The following is a 19861-nucleotide window of genomic DNA, read 5'->3' as shown; positions in this document are numbered from 1 at the left end:
AACAGTTCAACAATTTTATTGCATAAGACACCGTTAAAGTCAGGAAGCAAACAAACCTGAGATTACACAACCGAGAAGATCTGAATTTTACAAAAGAAATAATGATAGAGAATACTCTATCGGTACAAAATCCAGTGTCGCCTAGACTAACACCTTGGCTTTGCCTCTGTATGTAAGGCACATGCTAATTTTCACTCTGCTTTTGCAATAAACAAGTGAAAACGCATTACTCGCAGAGTCTTAAGTATTTGTATACAGAATGTGCCATTGCACTTTAATGTACAAGCCATGCTGTTTCACGCGGGTCTCCTATCTCAGGTAAAGTAAAACGTCATAGTACAGTAAAACCTCGTTAATTCAAAGTCACTGGGACTGTGAAAAACTTTCGAATTAAGCGGGTTTTCGAATTAACGAAACATACAAAAAGCGGGATGCAAGGAACTTTGAATTACTGAAAGTAATCAGAGGTGGTCGTTTGGCCTTCTAGTTTGCGGCTCCAAGGGTGGTTTTCCAGCAATACCCGGTCCCATTTTTGCCGCAAACCCGCGAAAACGGCGGGCCTCGCTGCTGTCAGCGCAAGAAAAAAAAGAAAGAAAAAAAAAAAGTCTCGTGGTCAGCTGAAATGCGTGCCTGCGGAAAAAACGGCGTGCTTCACTGCAGCACAGTGGTGACACGCGGGCTCACCTGCTCCTCGCAGCGTCAGCGCGTCATGATGCGGCCATTCGCCCATTCTTTCTGGTAAAATAAAGAATATGATAATGGCCAGTGTGACGGAATCCGCGATCTGTTCTGGCTGGAAAACATGATCATTGAAGTTTTCGAACTGAGTTTTCGAAGGAGGCGTTACAGGCAAGAACTCCGCCAGCATTGCAAGTGCGCAAATTGCCGGAGCAACCGCCAGTCGGAGGTTTGCATACATCATGAATTCCGTCAGGTCGTCCTTTATTATCTTTTCTTTTCCAAAAAAGAAATGGGTAAATCATGACGCGCTGACGTTGTGAGAAGCATGCGACATGCTGCCCGCGTGTCACCGCTGTGTTGCAGTGAAGCACGTCATATTTTCCGCAGGCGCACGTTGTAGCTGACCACGAGACCGCGTTTTTTTTTTCTTTATTACTTTTTTTTTGCGCTAGCACCAGCGAGGCTGGGTTGCTTCAACTGTCACACATTAATATCGCTGCACTGCATTGCCCTGTGGCTCCTAATGGCCGTCGCTTCCACGGAGTTGCGGCGAAATCGGGATCGGGAATTGGCACAAGGCACCCAAAGTTTTCGAATTAACCGGGCTGGCGCTGACCGCCGCTTCAAAATATCCACTCAGATTTACATTGGAAAATACGGGACCGCAGAAACCCTTCGAATTAAGCGGGATTTCGAAATATCCGAGTTCGAATTAATGAGGTTTTACTGTAGTTGAGATCTTTACAACAGAATCGTTATATTTTAAATCTGTTAAACAGAACAAAATGGCAAGGCGGGCACTCGGATGACATCAGTTGCCATTGTCACGGCAATAGTAACAATCTATTACGCACACACACATATATATCCTTTGTACAATAAAACTTAATCTCCGCACACAATGGCAAGATAAGACTTAGACGTTCATTTTGATCTCGATGCCACGGACTTCGCCTTGAAGGGTCCTGAAACAAAACACAGCCAGAATTCAGCAGACAACACACACTAACAAGAGTCAACAATCATTCGGAATGCTAATTTGGTGTATACTGAATTGTTAATGCTTTTATGTATGACCTGTGAGACCACATGGATGTGGAAGCCGTAAGGATCGATGCAGTCTTCCACAAAAAATGTCTGAACATGCCTTACACTCAAGCAGCCTTCAAAGACAGTAGAACGAAACGTTGATGGGCCTGTCTATACAAATCATTAGATATAATATGAAACGATTGAAAGCTTATCAAAAGCTTGCCACTAAAAGTTCTTTCCCTACTCATATACATACAGCTGTCTTTCCAACAACTAGTGCTCGAATAAGGTCACATTTTACTTCTACAAAGAGCAAAAGAATGCATTGATATCTTTACATGCTACCTTCTTTGTTTCCAGAAAAAAGTCCCAACACCTGAGATTGTACAAGAGTGCTTATAATCGTGGACTGAAGTCGGCAAATTGCGGGGCAGAGAGCTTTCAGTCTACGCAAGACTTGCAAACCGACCACAACTTTCATTTTACAGTGTTTCGCTTATCCGCTACCTACATCAAGCTGTGGCATCTAGTGCCTCGAAATGACACACAAACTCTAAAAGAATCCTAAGCACAAGGGTTCACCTTAGCTGTTGGAACTGTAGAATTTTAAGGTATATTCGTAATTTATAGGGTTTCATGTGCCAAAACCACAATATAATTATGAGGTGCGCTGTAGTGGGAGTGCTCAAGAATAAATTTACTACCAGGGGCTCTTTAACGTGCACCTAAACCTAAGTACAGTGGAATCTCATTGATATGATTCTGCAGAGTACGTTTTTCAGCCTAATATGTTTTTGTTTTTATTCCCGGCCAATGTCCCTCGGAAATAATGCATTTTCATGCGTTTAATGCGATCACATTTTTGCCCAAAATTGGATTATACGACCACGAAAGTGGATCTTGACCGATATATCTATAAATCCTATGTTTAGTCATCAGTATACTAGCTCAAACCGCGTTCCAACAAGCCACGATCTACATGATGCAGAGCCACTGAGGATGGCGGCGACAGCGACGACACATTAAAAGCCGGAGAGAGCCATGGCGACCGGTGTTCAATAGCAAGCAATGAACTCGAACACTTGGACACATTTTGTAGCTTCGTTGCGAATGCAGAGCTGAATGAGCAAAGTGCAGCTTCATTTTTGTGAATTTTCAGAAGAATTTACTTCTGGATGCGGAAAAGAAGAAAGTGCAGTGTAAACTGACCAGCTACAGTAAAAGCTCGTTAATTCGACACCCGTTAATTCGGATAATTCGGACGGCTCTATTGGTCCCGGCCAAAGTGCATGTTAATCTATGGGACCAAACCTTCGTTAATTCGTCAGAATTTCGCTCCGCACCACTTAATTCGGACAAATGCTGACGGCTGCCGCTACACAAAAGTGTGGTAAAGCAGCGCTGGCACCACTGGAGTGAAACCGAAACCTGAGTGGCATCGCCATCAACTAGTGGCGGCGATCGCAGCGTCACCGAACGTCGGCGTCTTCTTCGCTCCACTGCGCCTCCGATGCCATTTTCCCTTGTGCTGTCGTGTCGGCACCGTCTCTTTTGTGGAGTGATGCGGATGTGACCCTTCGGGACTACATCGCGATTGACGATTGTGTCGCCACGACTGGTCTCCTGACCGATCAAGAAATTATTAATGATGTCACGGGCGCCCAGGAAGACCACAATTCTGACAAGAGTCATGCGAGGAGATGCGGCCGCGACCTCATCGCACCTCACGGGAAGTCTCGAAGGTGCTTTCGATCAGTTTGCGTGCTGTTGGCCATTTGGAAAAGTTAAGAAAAATTGTAATGTCAGCCAGAATCTGCGCGAAAACACAGACGACCATTACAAAATACTTCAGCAAATAAAGGTATGCTTCTCCGACTTGATTTGAATGTTGTTTTTACTGTTCATTCGTTAATTCGGCATTCGGTTAATTCGGACATTTTTTCCGGTCCCGCGAAATTCGAATTAACGAGCTCTTACTGTACTTCAATGTTGCTCAATAAAAATGAGTTGCTGGTGTAGTATGCATATTTTCTACTTTTTTTAATCTCTTTGGTTAATATGATTTTTGCGTAATACATCTTATTTTCCAGTTCCCGTGAAAAATGTATCAACAAGATTCCACTTGTCGGGGTGCTATCCCCCCCCTCCTGTAAAGTCGTTTTCGCCTCATGGCACATGCACGTCCAGTGGATTAGTCATAGTGAACTTAAACGCCGCCGAGCTAGAGGTGGCACAGTGCTCACGCAGTGTAAGGTTAGCGCAGTGGTGTCAGCAGCGCCGCCTGGCGGGAGCGAAGTTAGGCTGGCGCACAGGGAGCAGCAGCGAGTCTTTTTGGAGTTTGGTGCAGTCATGTGTGGACATCTCTCACAGGATGTCCGCAGAGACGATACCGCAGCTCATTCCCGCAGACTCCCAGGGTGAGTCAGACGTCGGCAGAGCCGTATTCGCGGTACATTGTACGTTGTTATCTGTGTGTTTTTATTGGCGTTAGATTATGTGTTATGTTGCTAGTTATTTATAAGATTCAGTTGGCGAGCTCACTGTTGTAAAAGCAGTTAATAAATGTCCATGTGTCCGCGTTGCACTACAGTGTGCATGGCATCTGTTTCTTGCGAGAGTGGAAGTCTTTCGACCCCACATACTGTACATATGCGTTCTCGCATTTTGCCCCCATCAAAATGCAGCCACCGTGCCGGGAATCAAATCGACATACCCAAGCCGTTGGGTTATACTCAAGTGCGACATGTTACCTGCTAAGCTACAACGATGGGTGAAGAATTTTGATAGGGGATCTCCTTACATTCAGGTGGAATTATCAGATACGGTGCATACGGGTTTTCTAGACAGGGCAATGAGCCACTGCAGTGGGCAACACACACTGATACACACCTATGTAGCTAAGCAGGACAGGTAGGAAGATGAGCCCATGGGCAGCGCCCACCAGCACAATGGATAGGTACATGCGGAAGTAGAAAACTCTGAAAAGCTGCGATTTTGAAAAGGCCAGCACCACGACACCACCAAACTTGGTCAGTGTGATGCCCGACAGCACCTGCAAATACCACACACGAGCACCGTCAGTCGCTACCAGCAGCGAGCACAACGAAATGTCTTGGTACATGTAGGTACAGGGTAATGTCTAGGTGAGCTCAAAGAACTGCATTGAACAGACCTCACTGGCATTCATATATCTGCTCATGGCGTCACCAGCAGACATCAGCAATTCAATGGCACTTAAGAACAAAGAAAACAGTGAGCACAAACAACTTATGCAACGAATGCAGCTTGCATTACGCCACATACAATGGTAAAGAGCCATGGTGGTTCATCTGTTAACAAAAGATGTTGCACAAGACTTCAATTCACAGCAATTGCAAATTCCCCTAACATTTTGCAAAGCTCTAATAATAACTGTTGGGGTTTTACGTCCCAAAACAACACGATTATGAGGGACGCTATAGTGGAGGGCTCTAAAAATTTTGACCATCTAGTGTTCTTTAATGCCCCTAAATCTAAGTACACGGACCTCTAGCACTTCGCCTCCATCTAAATGTGGCCGCTACGGCCTGGAATCGATCCCGTGACCTTCGGGTCAGCAATCGAGCACCGTAACTACTAGTGCACGTGGCAGGTGATTTTTGCAAAGCTCTTAAAGGGACTGACAACTGCCCAGAACATGAAATGAGATGACTCTACAGATGGAAAGATTGTCCGTCGCATTGACTCAAATGAACCCTGTTTTTTTCGTGAGAGATGGATTTAGTTTTATTTCTTAATTAAAAGTCGCGAAAAATGACCTGTGGCACCTCTGACGGCAAAACATGAACGATCCAATGAACCCGGCCACATGATCATTGATTACTGTACGCGGTCGACGATTTTTTTGCTAGTATTGAAATATTGTTCGTTTCTTTATATTAAAAAGTATTACTCCATAAAAATGTAGATACAGGCCTGCGTTAGTAGTATGCATTAAAGTGGCGCTGCCTTCGCGTGACGTAATGATCCCATGCTCGTCAGCGCATCTTGAGCAACTTTTCAGCATGCTCATGCAACCGTGCACGCAGTTTCCAGGTCGCCAAGATTTTGGAGCGACATAGTTTTGCTACCTACACTTGGTCTACAAAATGATGTGCGCTGCTACTCGGCACGGCCTCTCATACGCGTAGTGACGTTTTCGATGACTTGGCTTGTGCATCGAGAGAGTAACGACGCCGGGACAAGCCACCCATGACACAGGCGCAGGCAACCTTGGACGCATGCACAGAGAACGCGGTACAAATACAGGGAAGGTGTATAATGCCACATCATCTCATTGTAACAGCTTGTTATTTTCAAAAATAGTTGATAAGCTATAAATAAAGGTGGTTAAGCATAGTTAAAGGAACTCCTGCGAAAGCAGAACAGCAATAGCTTTCACAAATCGCGAGAAGGCCTGGTGGTATCGCTGTTAATTCTCAGCGTTGCTGGAGGAAAGAGTCATCCGTGTTTAGAGCCTCTCAGATCGAAAAATACTGCTTGTAAACAAACTACATGCTTTTGGAATTAACTACCGCAGCTACAAACACAGCGAAGGGTGAGCTTTCTGTCGTGCCGTAAAAAAGTGGGTCGAGAAAAATCAGTTGTCGGTCCCTTTAACGTGTACATTTTCTTACTATAGAATGTGGAGAAGCACTGATACCACACTAGTACTGCTCCGAGCATGTCTGCTTGACCCTGATACAGGATAAAGGCCTCCAATGCCTGGCAGAGTATTGCAGCGTGCGAACATAGGAAAAAAGGACAGAGTAGACAGAAAGAGCGCCGTTTCTGTCAAACAGTGCTCTTTCTGTCTACTCTGTCCTTTTTTCCTTTTTCCTATGTTCGCGCGCTGCAAAACCCTGCCAGTATGAATACTAACCAACTAGCCCAGGCCTCTACACTTATAAGCTCCAATGCCTACCAATTAAAATAGTCGAGCATAAGCCGAAGCAATGCTAAATGTTTACCACTGCTTAATGCATAGCTAAAATTTTCTCTGCTTTAATTCCATTAGAAAAAGGCATGTGCTGGCTAACCACATAATAAAGGATGATCACTTAGGTACCTTTTTCATTTTACCATAACAAAGCATAATTTATCCTTACGGTTATAAATGAAAAGTTATGCCGTAATAACTTTCAAAATGATAAATCTAAGAGACCAAATGACACCTGGAGTGCTAGTAAGCTGTCATTAGTTCACTCGCTATAGCATTTGCCTTGTCTGTTGCTCTTTTTTTTTTCTGCAAGTGTTATATTACATTACCGTGCTATATACCGTGTTATATTACATTACCGCTGTATAAGTCAAACCTTTGTATAAGATGCACCCCCTACGTTTAAGGACTTTCGCGTAAGAATATATATATATATATATATATATATATATATATATATATATATATATATATATATATATATAACACCTCTGTATAAGACGCACCTACGTTAACTCTGTCAACATGATAAAACAACGACGCACGCAGAGTATGTTCATTGCGAAAATGTGGCATTGAATATCTGTAAGCAGCAGTGTAAAACTTGTAAATAACACTGTCCTGAGGCACAGAAAACCAATATTTATTCCACTGGATTCGAAGCTACATCCTCCGACGCACTGTCAAAAGTGCTTCCACATCGGCTGGCAGCATCGAGAGGTTGCGGTTGTCACCCTCAGAGTAACTCTTATGCGGCGTTGTAAGCACCTTGGAGCACATCATTAGTGTTACCTTTACGGCATTATGAGGGTTGGTGGAACACAAACAATGCTTGCACCACACATTTGACACCTACACACACACACATACAAAACATAAATGGCAACCGGAAGCTGAGACTACTGCAGGACCGGAGCGACGTCTCATGCAGTAACTGATGATGATAACAAAGTGGTACTTTCATTTCTTTAAGGGGAGACCCTGCTTTTGAGACATGTTTTTTGTTTTTGAGCATATCATTATAAAACTTTCCCAGCTTATCTATTTTTATGTGCTGATTTCAAACATGCAATTATTGTTCTAATACAATATGTAGTTTTGAAACTATCAAATAGTTTTTGTATTGTTAAGAGCAGGCTTTATATCTAAACTGTGAGAGATATCAAGCAAATCAGCATATCGCAATAACCAGGAATGAATACTACTCTATGCAATAAAACAAGAATGGATGTTCCAGCCCCATTTGAACAAAAATTATGGTACATTGAACATCTGGCAATTGAGCTATGTCGAGCTGGGTCAAACTGGGATCAAGCTGGGAATGTTCAACATACCGTAACTTTTGTTCAAATGGGCCTGGAACATCCATTCTTTTTTTACTGCACACAGTATTAATTCCAGCTTATTGTGATATGCTGATTTACTTTATAACTCTCACAATTTATAAATAAATCTTGCTCCCAACAATATACATAAAATTTTTGATATTTTGAAAACAGCATAGTGTACTAGAAAAATAATTTCATACAGCTCAGACCACTAATAACACGTAACCGCTTACAGTGCAGTACCGGCTATAATGAGGTTTTTTCTGACTCCCGTTTACCCTCCCATAGAACTCCATGTATACGCATACCGCTTATTGTGCAGTCCTCCGAGATGAAAGACCGGTTATAATGCGGCTGCCGGAACATTCTCAGAGATGCGAGGGAGCGAGCGTGCTTCTCAGCGGAGATGCGCCGGCGGGGCAGAGAGCGGCGACGGCGTTACAAAGGAGGAGGGGACGCGGAACGAACGAACAAGGAGCGGGGGGAGAAAAAAGGGCGGGACGGTGGTGGGGGGCAGCAGCCCGGCGCGGGTGCGTGGTTTGAAGAGGGGGAGCGGTTGCGTGGCCGACTGAGAAGCCTTTTGCCCCCTTTACTTCGGCCGCTTGACAGGCGCGCTCCGCTACGTACGGGCGCCCGCGTCCGCATCAAGAGCGCGTTACCGCTGTTTGTCTCCGTCGGGAAAATAGTTGCTTCGTCGTAGAGCGCAGGTATCGCGCGTGCAACCTCGATTCCCCCGCAAGTAACAATGCTTTGAGACACGATTGCGCTTTCGCCTTTGCCACCAACAGGCGGACTTACAAGCTTGAAATACTTTTTCAGGATAGTTGCCGCGGCTGATCTCGCGACACAAACCGAAACTTCGTTTCACGCGTGATGCCCTCGGTTTAGCTCGCGAGTGCGATCTATTCTACGCCCGATCTCCGTGTTGTCTAGGGCAAGCTTCTCGCGACGGCATGCCAAGTTGCAACGCGCACGCTAGGCCTAACAAGCGCTAGCTGCCATGTCGGCGGCCGCAGACTACAGAAGTTGCGGTTTGCTGCCGAGTCAATGAAACATTTTGCTGTTGTTGCATTTAGAAGGGGTGACTTACATCTCTAACGAAAACGCAGGCGGGCATGCGTGTGAAACACTCGAGTGGTGGTTTATGGTCGCTACCGTTTTCGACATCGCGCACACGCAGTGCGATACCGCAGCGACTTCCCGTGACGGCACATTTTTTTTGCGTTCGTTATGTCGGCACCGCAGGTCCGGGGACGCTAACCGTTCAACATTTTCAAATGTAAGCGATGCAAACTTACATCCCAGTCGCATGCTTCGATAGTCGGAATCGCGCGCCTGCCTGTTGGTCATGTTTTGCACACGTGCAACCTTTCAAAAATGTTGTTTTGGTTATAGTGCGGTACCGCTTATAGTGCGGATATTCGCGACTCCGGCGACTTATGTTATAAGCGGTCTATGCTGTATTTGAAATCAGGACATAAAAATACACAAGCTGCGAAAGTTTCATAAAATTGCACTCAAAAACAAAAATATTTCTCTGAAGCAGGGTCCCCCCTTAACTGGCATTATGGGCACTACAACGTTACAATGAAACGTTGTGCCCTTTCTTATTTACTGCCTCAGTTCCGTGGGCCTAATGATTCATATAAGAACAAACAATTCAAACAGTACAACAGTGCACATGACGATGGTGGCTTTCGGTGCAGCCGTAATCTCCGTGGTCACTGCACTGCTTGAACAACAGGCAGCTGACATCTAAGACCACACCCGCTTCATTGTTATAACAAGGTTAGAGATCTTTTTACGAATGCTCTCGCGCTCAGTTTATCAAACTCACGAATGAAATATCGGCATATTTGTCTCGTAGAATCGCATGACTTTTTGCGTAGATAAGACGCACCTTTGTATAAGACGCACCAGCAAAAGTCTCGAAAAAAAATTGCGTCTTATACACCGGAAAATATGGTATCTGTACTCGGTATCGGAGTATTCACTTGATATCTGTAAGCAGAACATAACTTAGGATGATCATCCACTCACCGAGCTCCCCATCGTTGCAAGAGACTCTTCAGACCGCGAGACACGACAGGGTTGTCCACTCATGAGGAATGCCCGGACAATGTGAGAGCAGAACTCCACAGATATGCCGATAGCCTGGGTTGATCACAACATAAAAAAGAATGTGACAGCGTTCCAGCAAGTAACATGCTGCAACAAGAAGCAAACAAAGACTGGACAATGCTGCTGAATATTAAATGAAGCTGAGAATAAGCTGCTGAATAAGATGCTAAAGTTAAGCAGAAACCTTGGTCCTTTTTCACCATCAATTTCCATTTTGTTCTTCAGTGCCCCTTTGTGACACAAGATGTCATGCAAAGCCAAAGTCAGTACAGTAAACAGTGCTGAGGCATGCCTGTCCTCAACATCCACAGCAAACCAGGAACTAGTCATAAGCAAGCTATTTATTATATTTGATATGCTAAACTTTACGCATCCACAAGCTGCACAGGTATGCTGCTACTTGTAAGCTAGCATTACCCCGTGTACAAAGGTTGTACGTACAATGGAATGCCGCAGCTTTAATGATGGATTAATGAAGCAGTGCCTCATAACTTCTTGTAAAAGTGTTCTTCAAAGGCACAGAAAGGTCAGGTGAGTGGAGCCTGGCAAAAGCGCAGCATGGTGCAATGTTATGTTTGCTCGAACACGGTGCCACATTTTCTTTTTAAAGATTTACCAACTCAATAGAGCATCAGCTCTTATATTGCTAGAATAAATGCAGCAATAAATGCAGTGCTTTTCTTTTTATTCATCAATGCATTGCAACCTCAGCCACCAGACGACCTTGCTGGCCAGGAAAGCCATCGTGTAGCTATACAAGTGAAAGTGCACGAAAAATGTATGCACCCGCAAGGACATAAAAGTTTAGCAAAATGGAAAAGGTAGACAGTGACATATGCCTGCATCTAGTTACATGCAGCAATGCATGACAACCTCTGTTGAGTTATACAGGACGATAGCAATGTACCGCACGCATGCATGCACATATCTCATCAAAGACGGCATACCATGCTAAAAAAAGAAAAATTATGGGGAATGCTTAGAATTTTCTAAGAATGTGAAGGCAAAAGCTCTGTTGGACACAGCATGTGCCACATACCTGCATACCACGGCTCGTGGTATGAAGGAATGTGGCACACGATTTTCTACACCTCGCAACACAACCTCGAAACAAAGATGCAAGGCTTCCACCTTAAAAGAACATTCTACTCTAGGTCAATGGCTATTACAGTAAAAGTTCGTTATTTCGACATCCGTTAGGAAAACCGGATAATTCGGACGCGTTCTCTGGTCCCGGCCAGCATATGCATTGTTCAATGGCATCAAACTCTTGTTAATTCCGTCATACTTGGCCGCAACCCGGTTAATTCGGACAATTCACGGGGCCCGCCGAGCACGAAGCGCCGCAAATGTGCGACGCAAATGAGCAAAACTGGCGTTGGCTGACAGCTGAACTAAGGCGCTGCAGTCTGCATCGCCACCATCATCAACGCGAACCGTATGGTAAAGACAGCAACGAATTTTCGGGTTAGTTAAAGAAAGGGAGGTGTTGAGCCTTGGCCACATTGTGAACAAAGTGAACACATTGTGAACTCTTATGCAAAGTAAGCACAGGATTTACATATTTATCAATATAATGAAAGTGTATCGACGTAATAGACATTTGTTTATTGTTTTCTCTATACTTTCAATAATTCGGAATTCCATTAATTCGGACATTTTTTGTGGTCCCGTGAAATCCGAATTAACGAGCTTTTACTGTATAGTTCATCAGAACGCATTAATTTAGTCAATAATAATATAAGAATAATTGCTGAGGTTTTACGTGCCAAAACCACTATATGATTATGAGGAACACCGTACTGGGGGGACTCCGGAATAAATTTCGACCACATAGGGTTCTTTAACGTGCACTTAAATAAAAGTACATAGGTGTTCTTGGCATTTCGCCCCCATCGAAACGTGGCTGCCATGGCCGGGAATTGAACCTGCCGCCTCTAGCTTAGCAACTCGACACCCTACATGCTAAGCGACCACGGCGGGTCATTTTCTTTATTAAATGGTCAGCAAAATGTGCATCTCGCATCATAGCTGTGCGAGTATGCTAGGTGGATGTTTTTCGCCAGAAGGCTGGAGGAGTGCTCACCATGACAAGGTTGACTAGAGAGATGGCATTGAGTGCAATGTCCCAGAAGTACATGATGCCCAGCAGGTCCACTGTGATCATGACAATCGTGAGGCAGACGATTGCGGCCGCCTTCAGGTTAAGGTCGAGCAGCAGAAAGGTGATGCCAAAGATGCCCACAAGAGAGATGCTCAGATGCACCGCAGACTCTGCCTCGATCGTCAGGTACTGCTCGTAGAACACGTGGAAGATGCTGCGCGTGCAGCAAGAGAAGACAAAGATGCAAGCCCTTAGCAACGCATACACAACCATGGATTAAGTGGACCTATGACTGATAAGGATCTACATTACTGCTTGGAATTTGGCTAGTCTGTATAAAGCTTTATCTTATTGCAACAGTTTAACCCAGTCAGTCTCGTCTTTCTGTATTCAAGCAAGTCTAAGTTCCTTCCTCTTAAGCCAGAGCAATGAGATGAGAAGTCTACATGTTGCAGCGGTACAGGGACACAACCAAAGCAGCATCAAAATACTGGACATGGGGTCACCGTGCTCTTTGGTCTTGAGAGTGAGAGAGAGAAGCTTTAAAAATATGCTGGATGTTAGCCTGGCTGATCCAAGTGCTGAAAGAAAGAGCTTTACATAAGTTGTAAAGGCGCAATAGTGGCAAAGACAGATTGAAACAAAAATATATGTATTTTTTGTGTTACCCAAGAAACTTTGAAAAATTTTGAAGACATGGCGATTCCCAAGAAACTTTGCAATATTTGTTCCACACAAAGATAAACACTAGGTTGCAAAGAGACACCTTATTTTAATGCTTCGTTCAGAACTCCTTCTGCATTAATGTTGAACGGACCTTAGACTAATTAGTCTGACCAGCCATGTTGTATTATCTTTTTCTATTTAGTTGAGCACAGCGTTACCCCTCTATTAAGGAAGACACTACACTTCTCAGATTGCTGCGAAGTGTCTATGAAGTGCAGTGGCATACCTGCCAACCTAGGGACCTCGAAAATCGGGAGATTCGCAGAATGAAAGAGGGGGGGCGATGACAAAAAAAAACTCATACGTTTTTATTCCTTCCTTCTCAGGGCAGCGGTAGCATCATACACAGCTCTGAATCAGTGCAGCAAAGCTTTTACATGCCGACGATGATACCAGTGCTGGTAATTACAATGCACACGTGTAGTTAATTACACACACACGCAAACAAAATCTACTACGACCCGCCAAATAAGTATAATAGCCTTTTCCCATGCTTAGCACGTTTCACCACATAACATTGTACGACTATAAAGCTAACATTCCGTGTGCCGCAGTGTGATGCTATCGCGAGTCCCTCATGGAGTAGTGCTAACATGCCAAACCGTTAACAATCAAGGCCAAAAACAAACGCAGCTGCTTCCCCTCCCCTTATATCAGTGAAAAGTGGAAGAGGAGGGGGGGGGGGCGGAGTCCTGCGGCAAGCTGTGCTGTTTTCTCAATGCCAGAAAACATCTAGAGCCATTGTCATTTGTTATTTTCATTTTGGGTGGCTGTTTATCGGGAGATTTATCGTTGCGCCCGTACAATCGGGAGAACTGGTGAGAAATTGAGAGCCTCCCGAGCAAACCGGGAGAGTTGGCAGGTATTAGAAGACTATTTCAAGCGCAACTAAGCTAGCTTCGTCAATAAAGTGCTTTTATGAATGGTGTGCGAGTTTATGACGTCCAATTCTTTAGCAGGCTTATATCGAATTATGCCCTATATCGAACTGACAGGCGTTTTTTTGCGAGTTTGATATATCCGGGTTTGACTTACCAACTGACAGGCAAGAGGAAACAGGCCAGCTTTCGGCATAATCTATTGGTGGGCGGAATGACTAGGCACGACTGACAGGCAAGAGTCTAATAGATTCCCTCCACTGCTAGACTGTTCTCCTGACCACCAAAAGATAACGCTAACATCCTTCCTCTTGCTGCCCTAAGCAGCCACTGCAGAGCAGAGGCCACGAGCCCACGTATTTCCTTTCATTAAGGGCACCCTGCACATCCACCTTGAACTACAGCAAATGCAACAGGCCTTGCTCGTAGTAATTAGTCAGGCAAATATCAGAATTCTGTTGCTCTGCCACAAGAATGCCAAAGCACCATGTTGCCTGGATAGTGTGCACATATACATTGGCCTGCTCCCATTACCTCGTACACATATCTTACGGAATGAAGTGCAATTCACACAATGCTTCGTCACTCAGCAATACAACCTTACAAATTTCTCGCTGCCCAGCAATGAGCAGCACATGTGCGCACATTATTTTCTAAAATCCTTCACACCGAACTGTTACATACACAAAGAAAAGTTATACAGACCTATACGGGAACACTGTGGCATTATGGGAAGATGAGGAAGTTTGGAGTTCATGTGTGACGTTGTCGGCCACAAATCGTGCCATCCTAAGTGCACGCGTGAAGTCGTCCGAGTCTGACAATGCAGTGTGATAAGTCATGAACTGTGTCGCTGAAAAAAATAAGTGTACAAGCAGTTGAGCTTCTAAGCACGAACAAAAATGAGCACACAACAGTAGCTTAATGTGCCTTGACTGCTTGGAACGTCCAATTTATATCATTTCAATGCTCCCTTCTCACATGTAGTAACAAAAACTTTCACTTGAATTTTATGTTGGTTACACACATTTTCTTTCGAGGCTAATAGCATTTGAAAGTCCAGAGATATTTTATTATGGTACACTTCATGTTAACATGATATTTGTTCATTTTAATTTTCATGAATTGCAGTGCTTAAAAGTGTAAATACCCTGCACCCACTACACTGTACAACATAACTAGCACCCTAGCATTTTTCCTTGTGAGCTGGTGTTTTTTGCTCATGTTTAGGTGTCGTTGACCCAAGTTCTGCTTAAATATGAGGAGTCGTTCACAATAATTAAAGAATTTAAGTCTAGGGGACTGCGCCAACTCCTGCCAAACATCAGGTGTCGTTGCTAATAGTAAAAAATTTAAAAAGGCGCTTTAAGCAAAAGATTCCCACTGCACCTTGACAGACAGTGCTGATGCTAGGTCATGATTTCTTTTTTTTACATAATCAAATTACCTTGGCTGCTCACTTTTAAACAATTTGCCTAATCAAATAGCTGCCAAAGCAAAAAGAAGTTGAAGACGATGTTAAATGATCAATAAGAGTGTTTAATGTAACATAGGTGTCCTGCTATCTTTTTCTTTGCAGCAAAAAAAAAAAAAAAGTTTTCAAAAATGTTTTAAATAGCGACGCAGTCATGCACCAGTGAACATCGTGGTCTCGTGCATAAGCCTCATAATTTAGTACGGAGTGAATTTTGAGTCGGGGCTTTACAAGGGACAAGAACTGAAGGTGCGTGAGAGGGAGAGAAACAACTTTATTTATCCCATCTTAAAGAGAAAGGGACTGCGCGAAGAAGGTGAGGGACGTTATCCTACTCACAGGTAGGCCTTCTTTACCACCTCAGCCCACCTTAGGACAGCCTCCCGAAGTTTCGGGTTGTAGCTACGCATGGCAGACTTCCGCGGCTCACAACTATTAAAAACTGTGCGAATGTTAGGGGGAGGGGAGTGGTTTTTACATTGCCACATAATGTGGTTTAGATCCGCTCCGCTAGCAGGACAAAACCTGAAAAAAAAGTTGCTACATGGCCACTACTCCCAGTTAAGTAAGGTAGGCTCGTATTTGACAAGCTTTCTGTTTCATCATCATCACATTTATAGTGCTGCAAAAGTATAGTAGCAAGACAGAAGACTTACCTCCAATATGAGAGCTGTTCTTATAGATCTGCACTGCATTTGCATAGGCAGCATGGCCCCTAGTTGTATGTAAAAGAAAGGTTGCTTTATCAGTTTATTGTTTTCCACAGCGTGCATGACAAATTACACTATGGAAACAATGACACAAGAGCGATGTCAAATGGGACAATACTCTATTCACTAAGCAAAATTACATAATAGTCGCACTTTCCTACCCACTATCAATTACTTTAAATCTTCATCTTCCTGTGTTATCTTTTTGGGGTTTACTATGACAGATGCATAGGCATAACAGCACAGCAAACAACAGAAACAAAATGAGCTGTTGAGTTAAGCAAAGAGGAAGGTAACAAAACGTCATGCAACAATAAATCGATCAGTTTTTTTTAATATTACAGACACACGATCATGTTATGACTGGCCTGGTATCACAGATGTCACACACACTGCAGCTTGCACAGCATGTCGTATACAGCCCGTTTTTCTTTGTCTTTAGGTTGTTTTTTCTTGTTCGGAAAATTATCTCTCGATACTGCTTTTGATAGGTAACACAAGTAAGCACAATTAAGTGGTTGCCTGATGCAACAAATGTTACTCACATAATAAATCTTCATGTTCAGGTAGCTATACTCGGCGACAACTTTCCTTGACAGCACTGTGGAAGCTACAGAACCGAAGTGCATGCCTGCTACCGCAGCAAGAAATTGTACTTACGTTTACTGATAATTTTCTCGTTTTTCTTGCTGAAATAAATGTTGCTTTATTTATTATGAGACTGAAACAGTTGCGGGAAGTCGTAGGTAGAATACAGTTATTGTTCACCTCGCAAGAATGCCTTCCTTTTCTTTCCATTTCTTAGACAGCACCACCTTTTCAGCATGCCTGTTTTCCAAAGTAAACATGGCGTCCGTGACGTAGTGGGTCAGTGTGCGGCCGCAAACGCACCGTTTAGTTCTCCAAGAAAAATTAACTCGTAATATGACACTAAAATGTACTCTGAACAATCGAAATGTCTCTCCCGCTCACATTCCCTTCACATTTTTCGTGAATATGTTTTCTAAACGCGTTAACGATGCGAGCGAGCAAAACCGAAATCAGCCGCAAGCTGCCGTACTACTTGCGGAGCAACACGAATGTGCGGAAGCCCCGCCTCCGTAGCCTTCGCTCCAATGTCAAGATAAGTTGTCGTCGAGTATAATCAGAGATTCACTAATAAACTTAACTATCAACATTACGGTATGTACATGTTGCAATGCAGAATGGAATACTAGTAGTGGTAAAGCCGTATTTGCATAACGGGAATCTTGAATCTAGTACCACTTTTAAGATATCTAGTCTTGTAAATGCACCACAAAGTACACTGCAACTCCAGTTAACAGTTTATCAGAAGCGTGAATCAAGCTGTTTGGGATTATCTCACTTGTAATACCAAAGCGTACTGCAGCAAATTTAACGACTGGACATCGCTGTTTTACTAATCCTGGGATTTTCGTGACACAGACACACTTCATAAATGCTCAGCTTCCATTTTCACAACTGAAAATTCACCCAAAGTTCGGTCATTAAAAATTACTAAATTTTTAAGAATATGCTGCCTGCACATAACAATTGGTCGTGCAAGACACATTATTAACCTCTTCCTCTAACCAACGTGAACAAACCAAATTGCAGGCTCCATGCAATTTCTTAACAAAAAAAAAAATCATGCACAATATAGAGAACAGCTGCAACGACGAAGGACTCTGACAACAATGAAAGGGTTGTGTCAGCAAACGGCATTATGGAGCCTGGAATAGCGCTGTCAGCTGACGGAGAAGCCCCCATCTGTCTCCGGGATTCCTTAGAGAACTTCTTCCTAGGCTCGTCACAAGCAGCTGCCACGACAAGGTGCCAAGACAGAAGCACTGATATTCGAAACCAAATGACAGCCTAAATACAGTCTTGCAGACGAACTTGTAGATCATAAAAAGATTACTAAAAGCTGCATTAATGCATCAGACAGCTTATACCTATAAACAAAATAGGAGGGACGGTCGACTCTGTGCTCGACTAATTATTGTGCAATACTGTATTCTAAATTGCCGTTATGGTATTCATACTTTTGCCAGTAATTGTGTGTGCCCCATTCTATGAAAGAATGTAATGAAGCTGCTTCACAGTTCTACTCTAACAAAGGTTTTTAATCAAGGTTTTCCTGAGCAGAGGTACAATTGCAACGTTTGCAAAGGTTTCTGGCATGATTTTCAAAAGTACTTCATTATTCAATATTGTGCTGAAGATGCAAGGAAAGCTAGCAAGAAAAAGAAAAAAACACTTGAATACGAGAACCATTGTCACGTGAGGATCTGGAACATACCCTTTGGGGCACGTGGCATCAGGGTTGTCATTCAAGAAGTCCAAAAGGAACCTCTGGAACGTATCACCTACAGGACGCTCCTGGTGCTTTTGTTTTGACAAGCAGGGAACACAGGTATTTCGCCCTAATTAATAAGAAAAAGGAAAACTTCAACTTCTGCCAGAATATGGGGGGAAAAATGACTTCTTTTACTAACAAAACAAGACCAAATACAGGTCAGGACCCTAAAACTGCTTCCGAAACCCCAGTTCACTCCTCAGAGAATGATTAAAATGCAAAGTCTGTGTACTGTTAACATTGCAGAAATAAATCCAGTGATCACAGCAGTCAAAAATCAAGGTACTTCCCATAGAATGCTTTACAATAAAATGCAAGTCTTTGCACTGTTAATATTTCAGAAATAAATACAATAATAACAGTTGTCAAAATCAAGGCATTGCAATGGCACATTCTTGCGGTGACATCGTGATCTTGTATTAATATTGTTTTGTTTTTTGAAACATATGCACCCTAATCCTGTATTAATATTGTTTCGTTTTGTTTTGCCAAATGTATTCACTGTACACTCTCGCAAATCCGTTCTGCGGAATACCGCAAGGTGGAGGAAGGGTTAAGGAAGAGAAATTGACAACCACCCATCTGTAGCACGAACCCACTGGATTTCCTTGGGGCTTGTGTGCCACACACGAGTGGCTGTCGATTGCCCTTTCTTGTTCACTGTATGTGCCACATATCGCCCTCCCTGCTTGGGCTATGTGCCCGCAGTATTCGATAAAATAGAATAAAAAATTACACCATCTCCCACTAAAGGGAACCATGTGTGTATGCGAAGCAACGGGGAGCCAGTGTCAGCGCCAGTGTCAGCGCCGACATTGACACTGGTGCTGATGCTTGCGCTTTTGCTGGCGCTAACTCTGACACTGGCGGCGGCGTTGACGCTGGCACTCATCGGGGCGTTGCACAGGAGAGAATGAGGCATGCACGTTCCGTCATTTTATACCGCGGAACTACCGCGCCCGCCCTAACGGAGTATGCAGCAATTGCACCACCTGTCATGCGCGCCGCTCCATACAGTAGAGGATTCCTAGAGGAGAGAGAGGGGGGAGCGTAGGAGAGGAGAGAGAGGGGGCGTGCGTGCCGCTCCGTAGAGTAGAGGATTCCTAGAGGAGAGAGAGAGGGGGGGGACGTGCGTGCCGCTCCGTAGTGTAGAGGATTCCTAGAGGAGAGAGAGGGGGGAGCGTAGGAGAGGAGAGAGGGGGGGAAGGGGACGCCCATGCGCAGTGGGGAGTGGATGCCGCGAGACGCGGGAGGGAGGGACGGACAAAGCCTCCGCCATAAGCTGCTTCGCATCTAATGAATGAAATACTATAGCCAGCCTGCATATACTGCAGGCCACTAACTTGTGTGATTGCGAGGACAAAAGGCCATTGTAGTGTTGTCCATTGCACAACAGGAAGAAGTCTTGGTCCACGTGACGTAGTCGTCAAGCCAGGACATAGGGGGCTGGGATATGGTTGTCCTGTCAATGAAAACAAAAGACGTGCAAGA

General features: G+C 44.0%; 1 protein-coding gene across 2 annotated transcripts in view; it reads right to left on the bottom strand.

Annotated features, from left to right (window-relative positions):
• Window positions 1-19861, bottom strand: part of LOC119383145 (NPC intracellular cholesterol transporter 1) — a 67294-nt gene continuing 47433 nt past the window's right edge. The window contains exons 18-26 of one of the 2 annotated variants that reach the window (XR_007415086.1): window positions 19714-19832; window positions 18314-18437; window positions 15958-16016; window positions 14533-14680; window positions 12206-12437; window positions 10039-10152; window positions 4603-4765; window positions 1413-1646; window positions 1-339 (exon numbers count right to left, since the gene is read on the bottom strand). Coding sequence is in view for 1 of the 2 variants with exons in the window: in XM_049412428.1 (XP_049268385.1) it covers window positions 1606-1646; window positions 4603-4765; window positions 10039-10152; window positions 12206-12437; window positions 14533-14680; window positions 15958-16016; window positions 18314-18437; window positions 19714-19832 (1000 nt within the window). In the remaining variant the exon portion in view is untranslated. Of the gene's footprint in view, window positions 1647-4602; window positions 4766-10038; window positions 10153-12205; window positions 12438-14532; window positions 14681-15957; window positions 16017-18313; window positions 18438-19713; window positions 19833-19861 lie in introns of both variants that reach the window. The other variant, XM_049412428.1, reaches the window with a different exon arrangement.

This window comes from Rhipicephalus sanguineus, chromosome 2 (genome assembly GCF_013339695.2).
Source record: "Rhipicephalus sanguineus isolate Rsan-2018 chromosome 2, BIME_Rsan_1.4, whole genome shotgun sequence".
Classification (NCBI taxonomy): domain Eukaryota; kingdom Metazoa; phylum Arthropoda; class Arachnida; order Ixodida; family Ixodidae; genus Rhipicephalus; species Rhipicephalus sanguineus.
The sequence above is the reverse complement of the archived record's forward strand: the minus strand, read 5'-3'. Positions and strand labels throughout refer to the sequence as shown.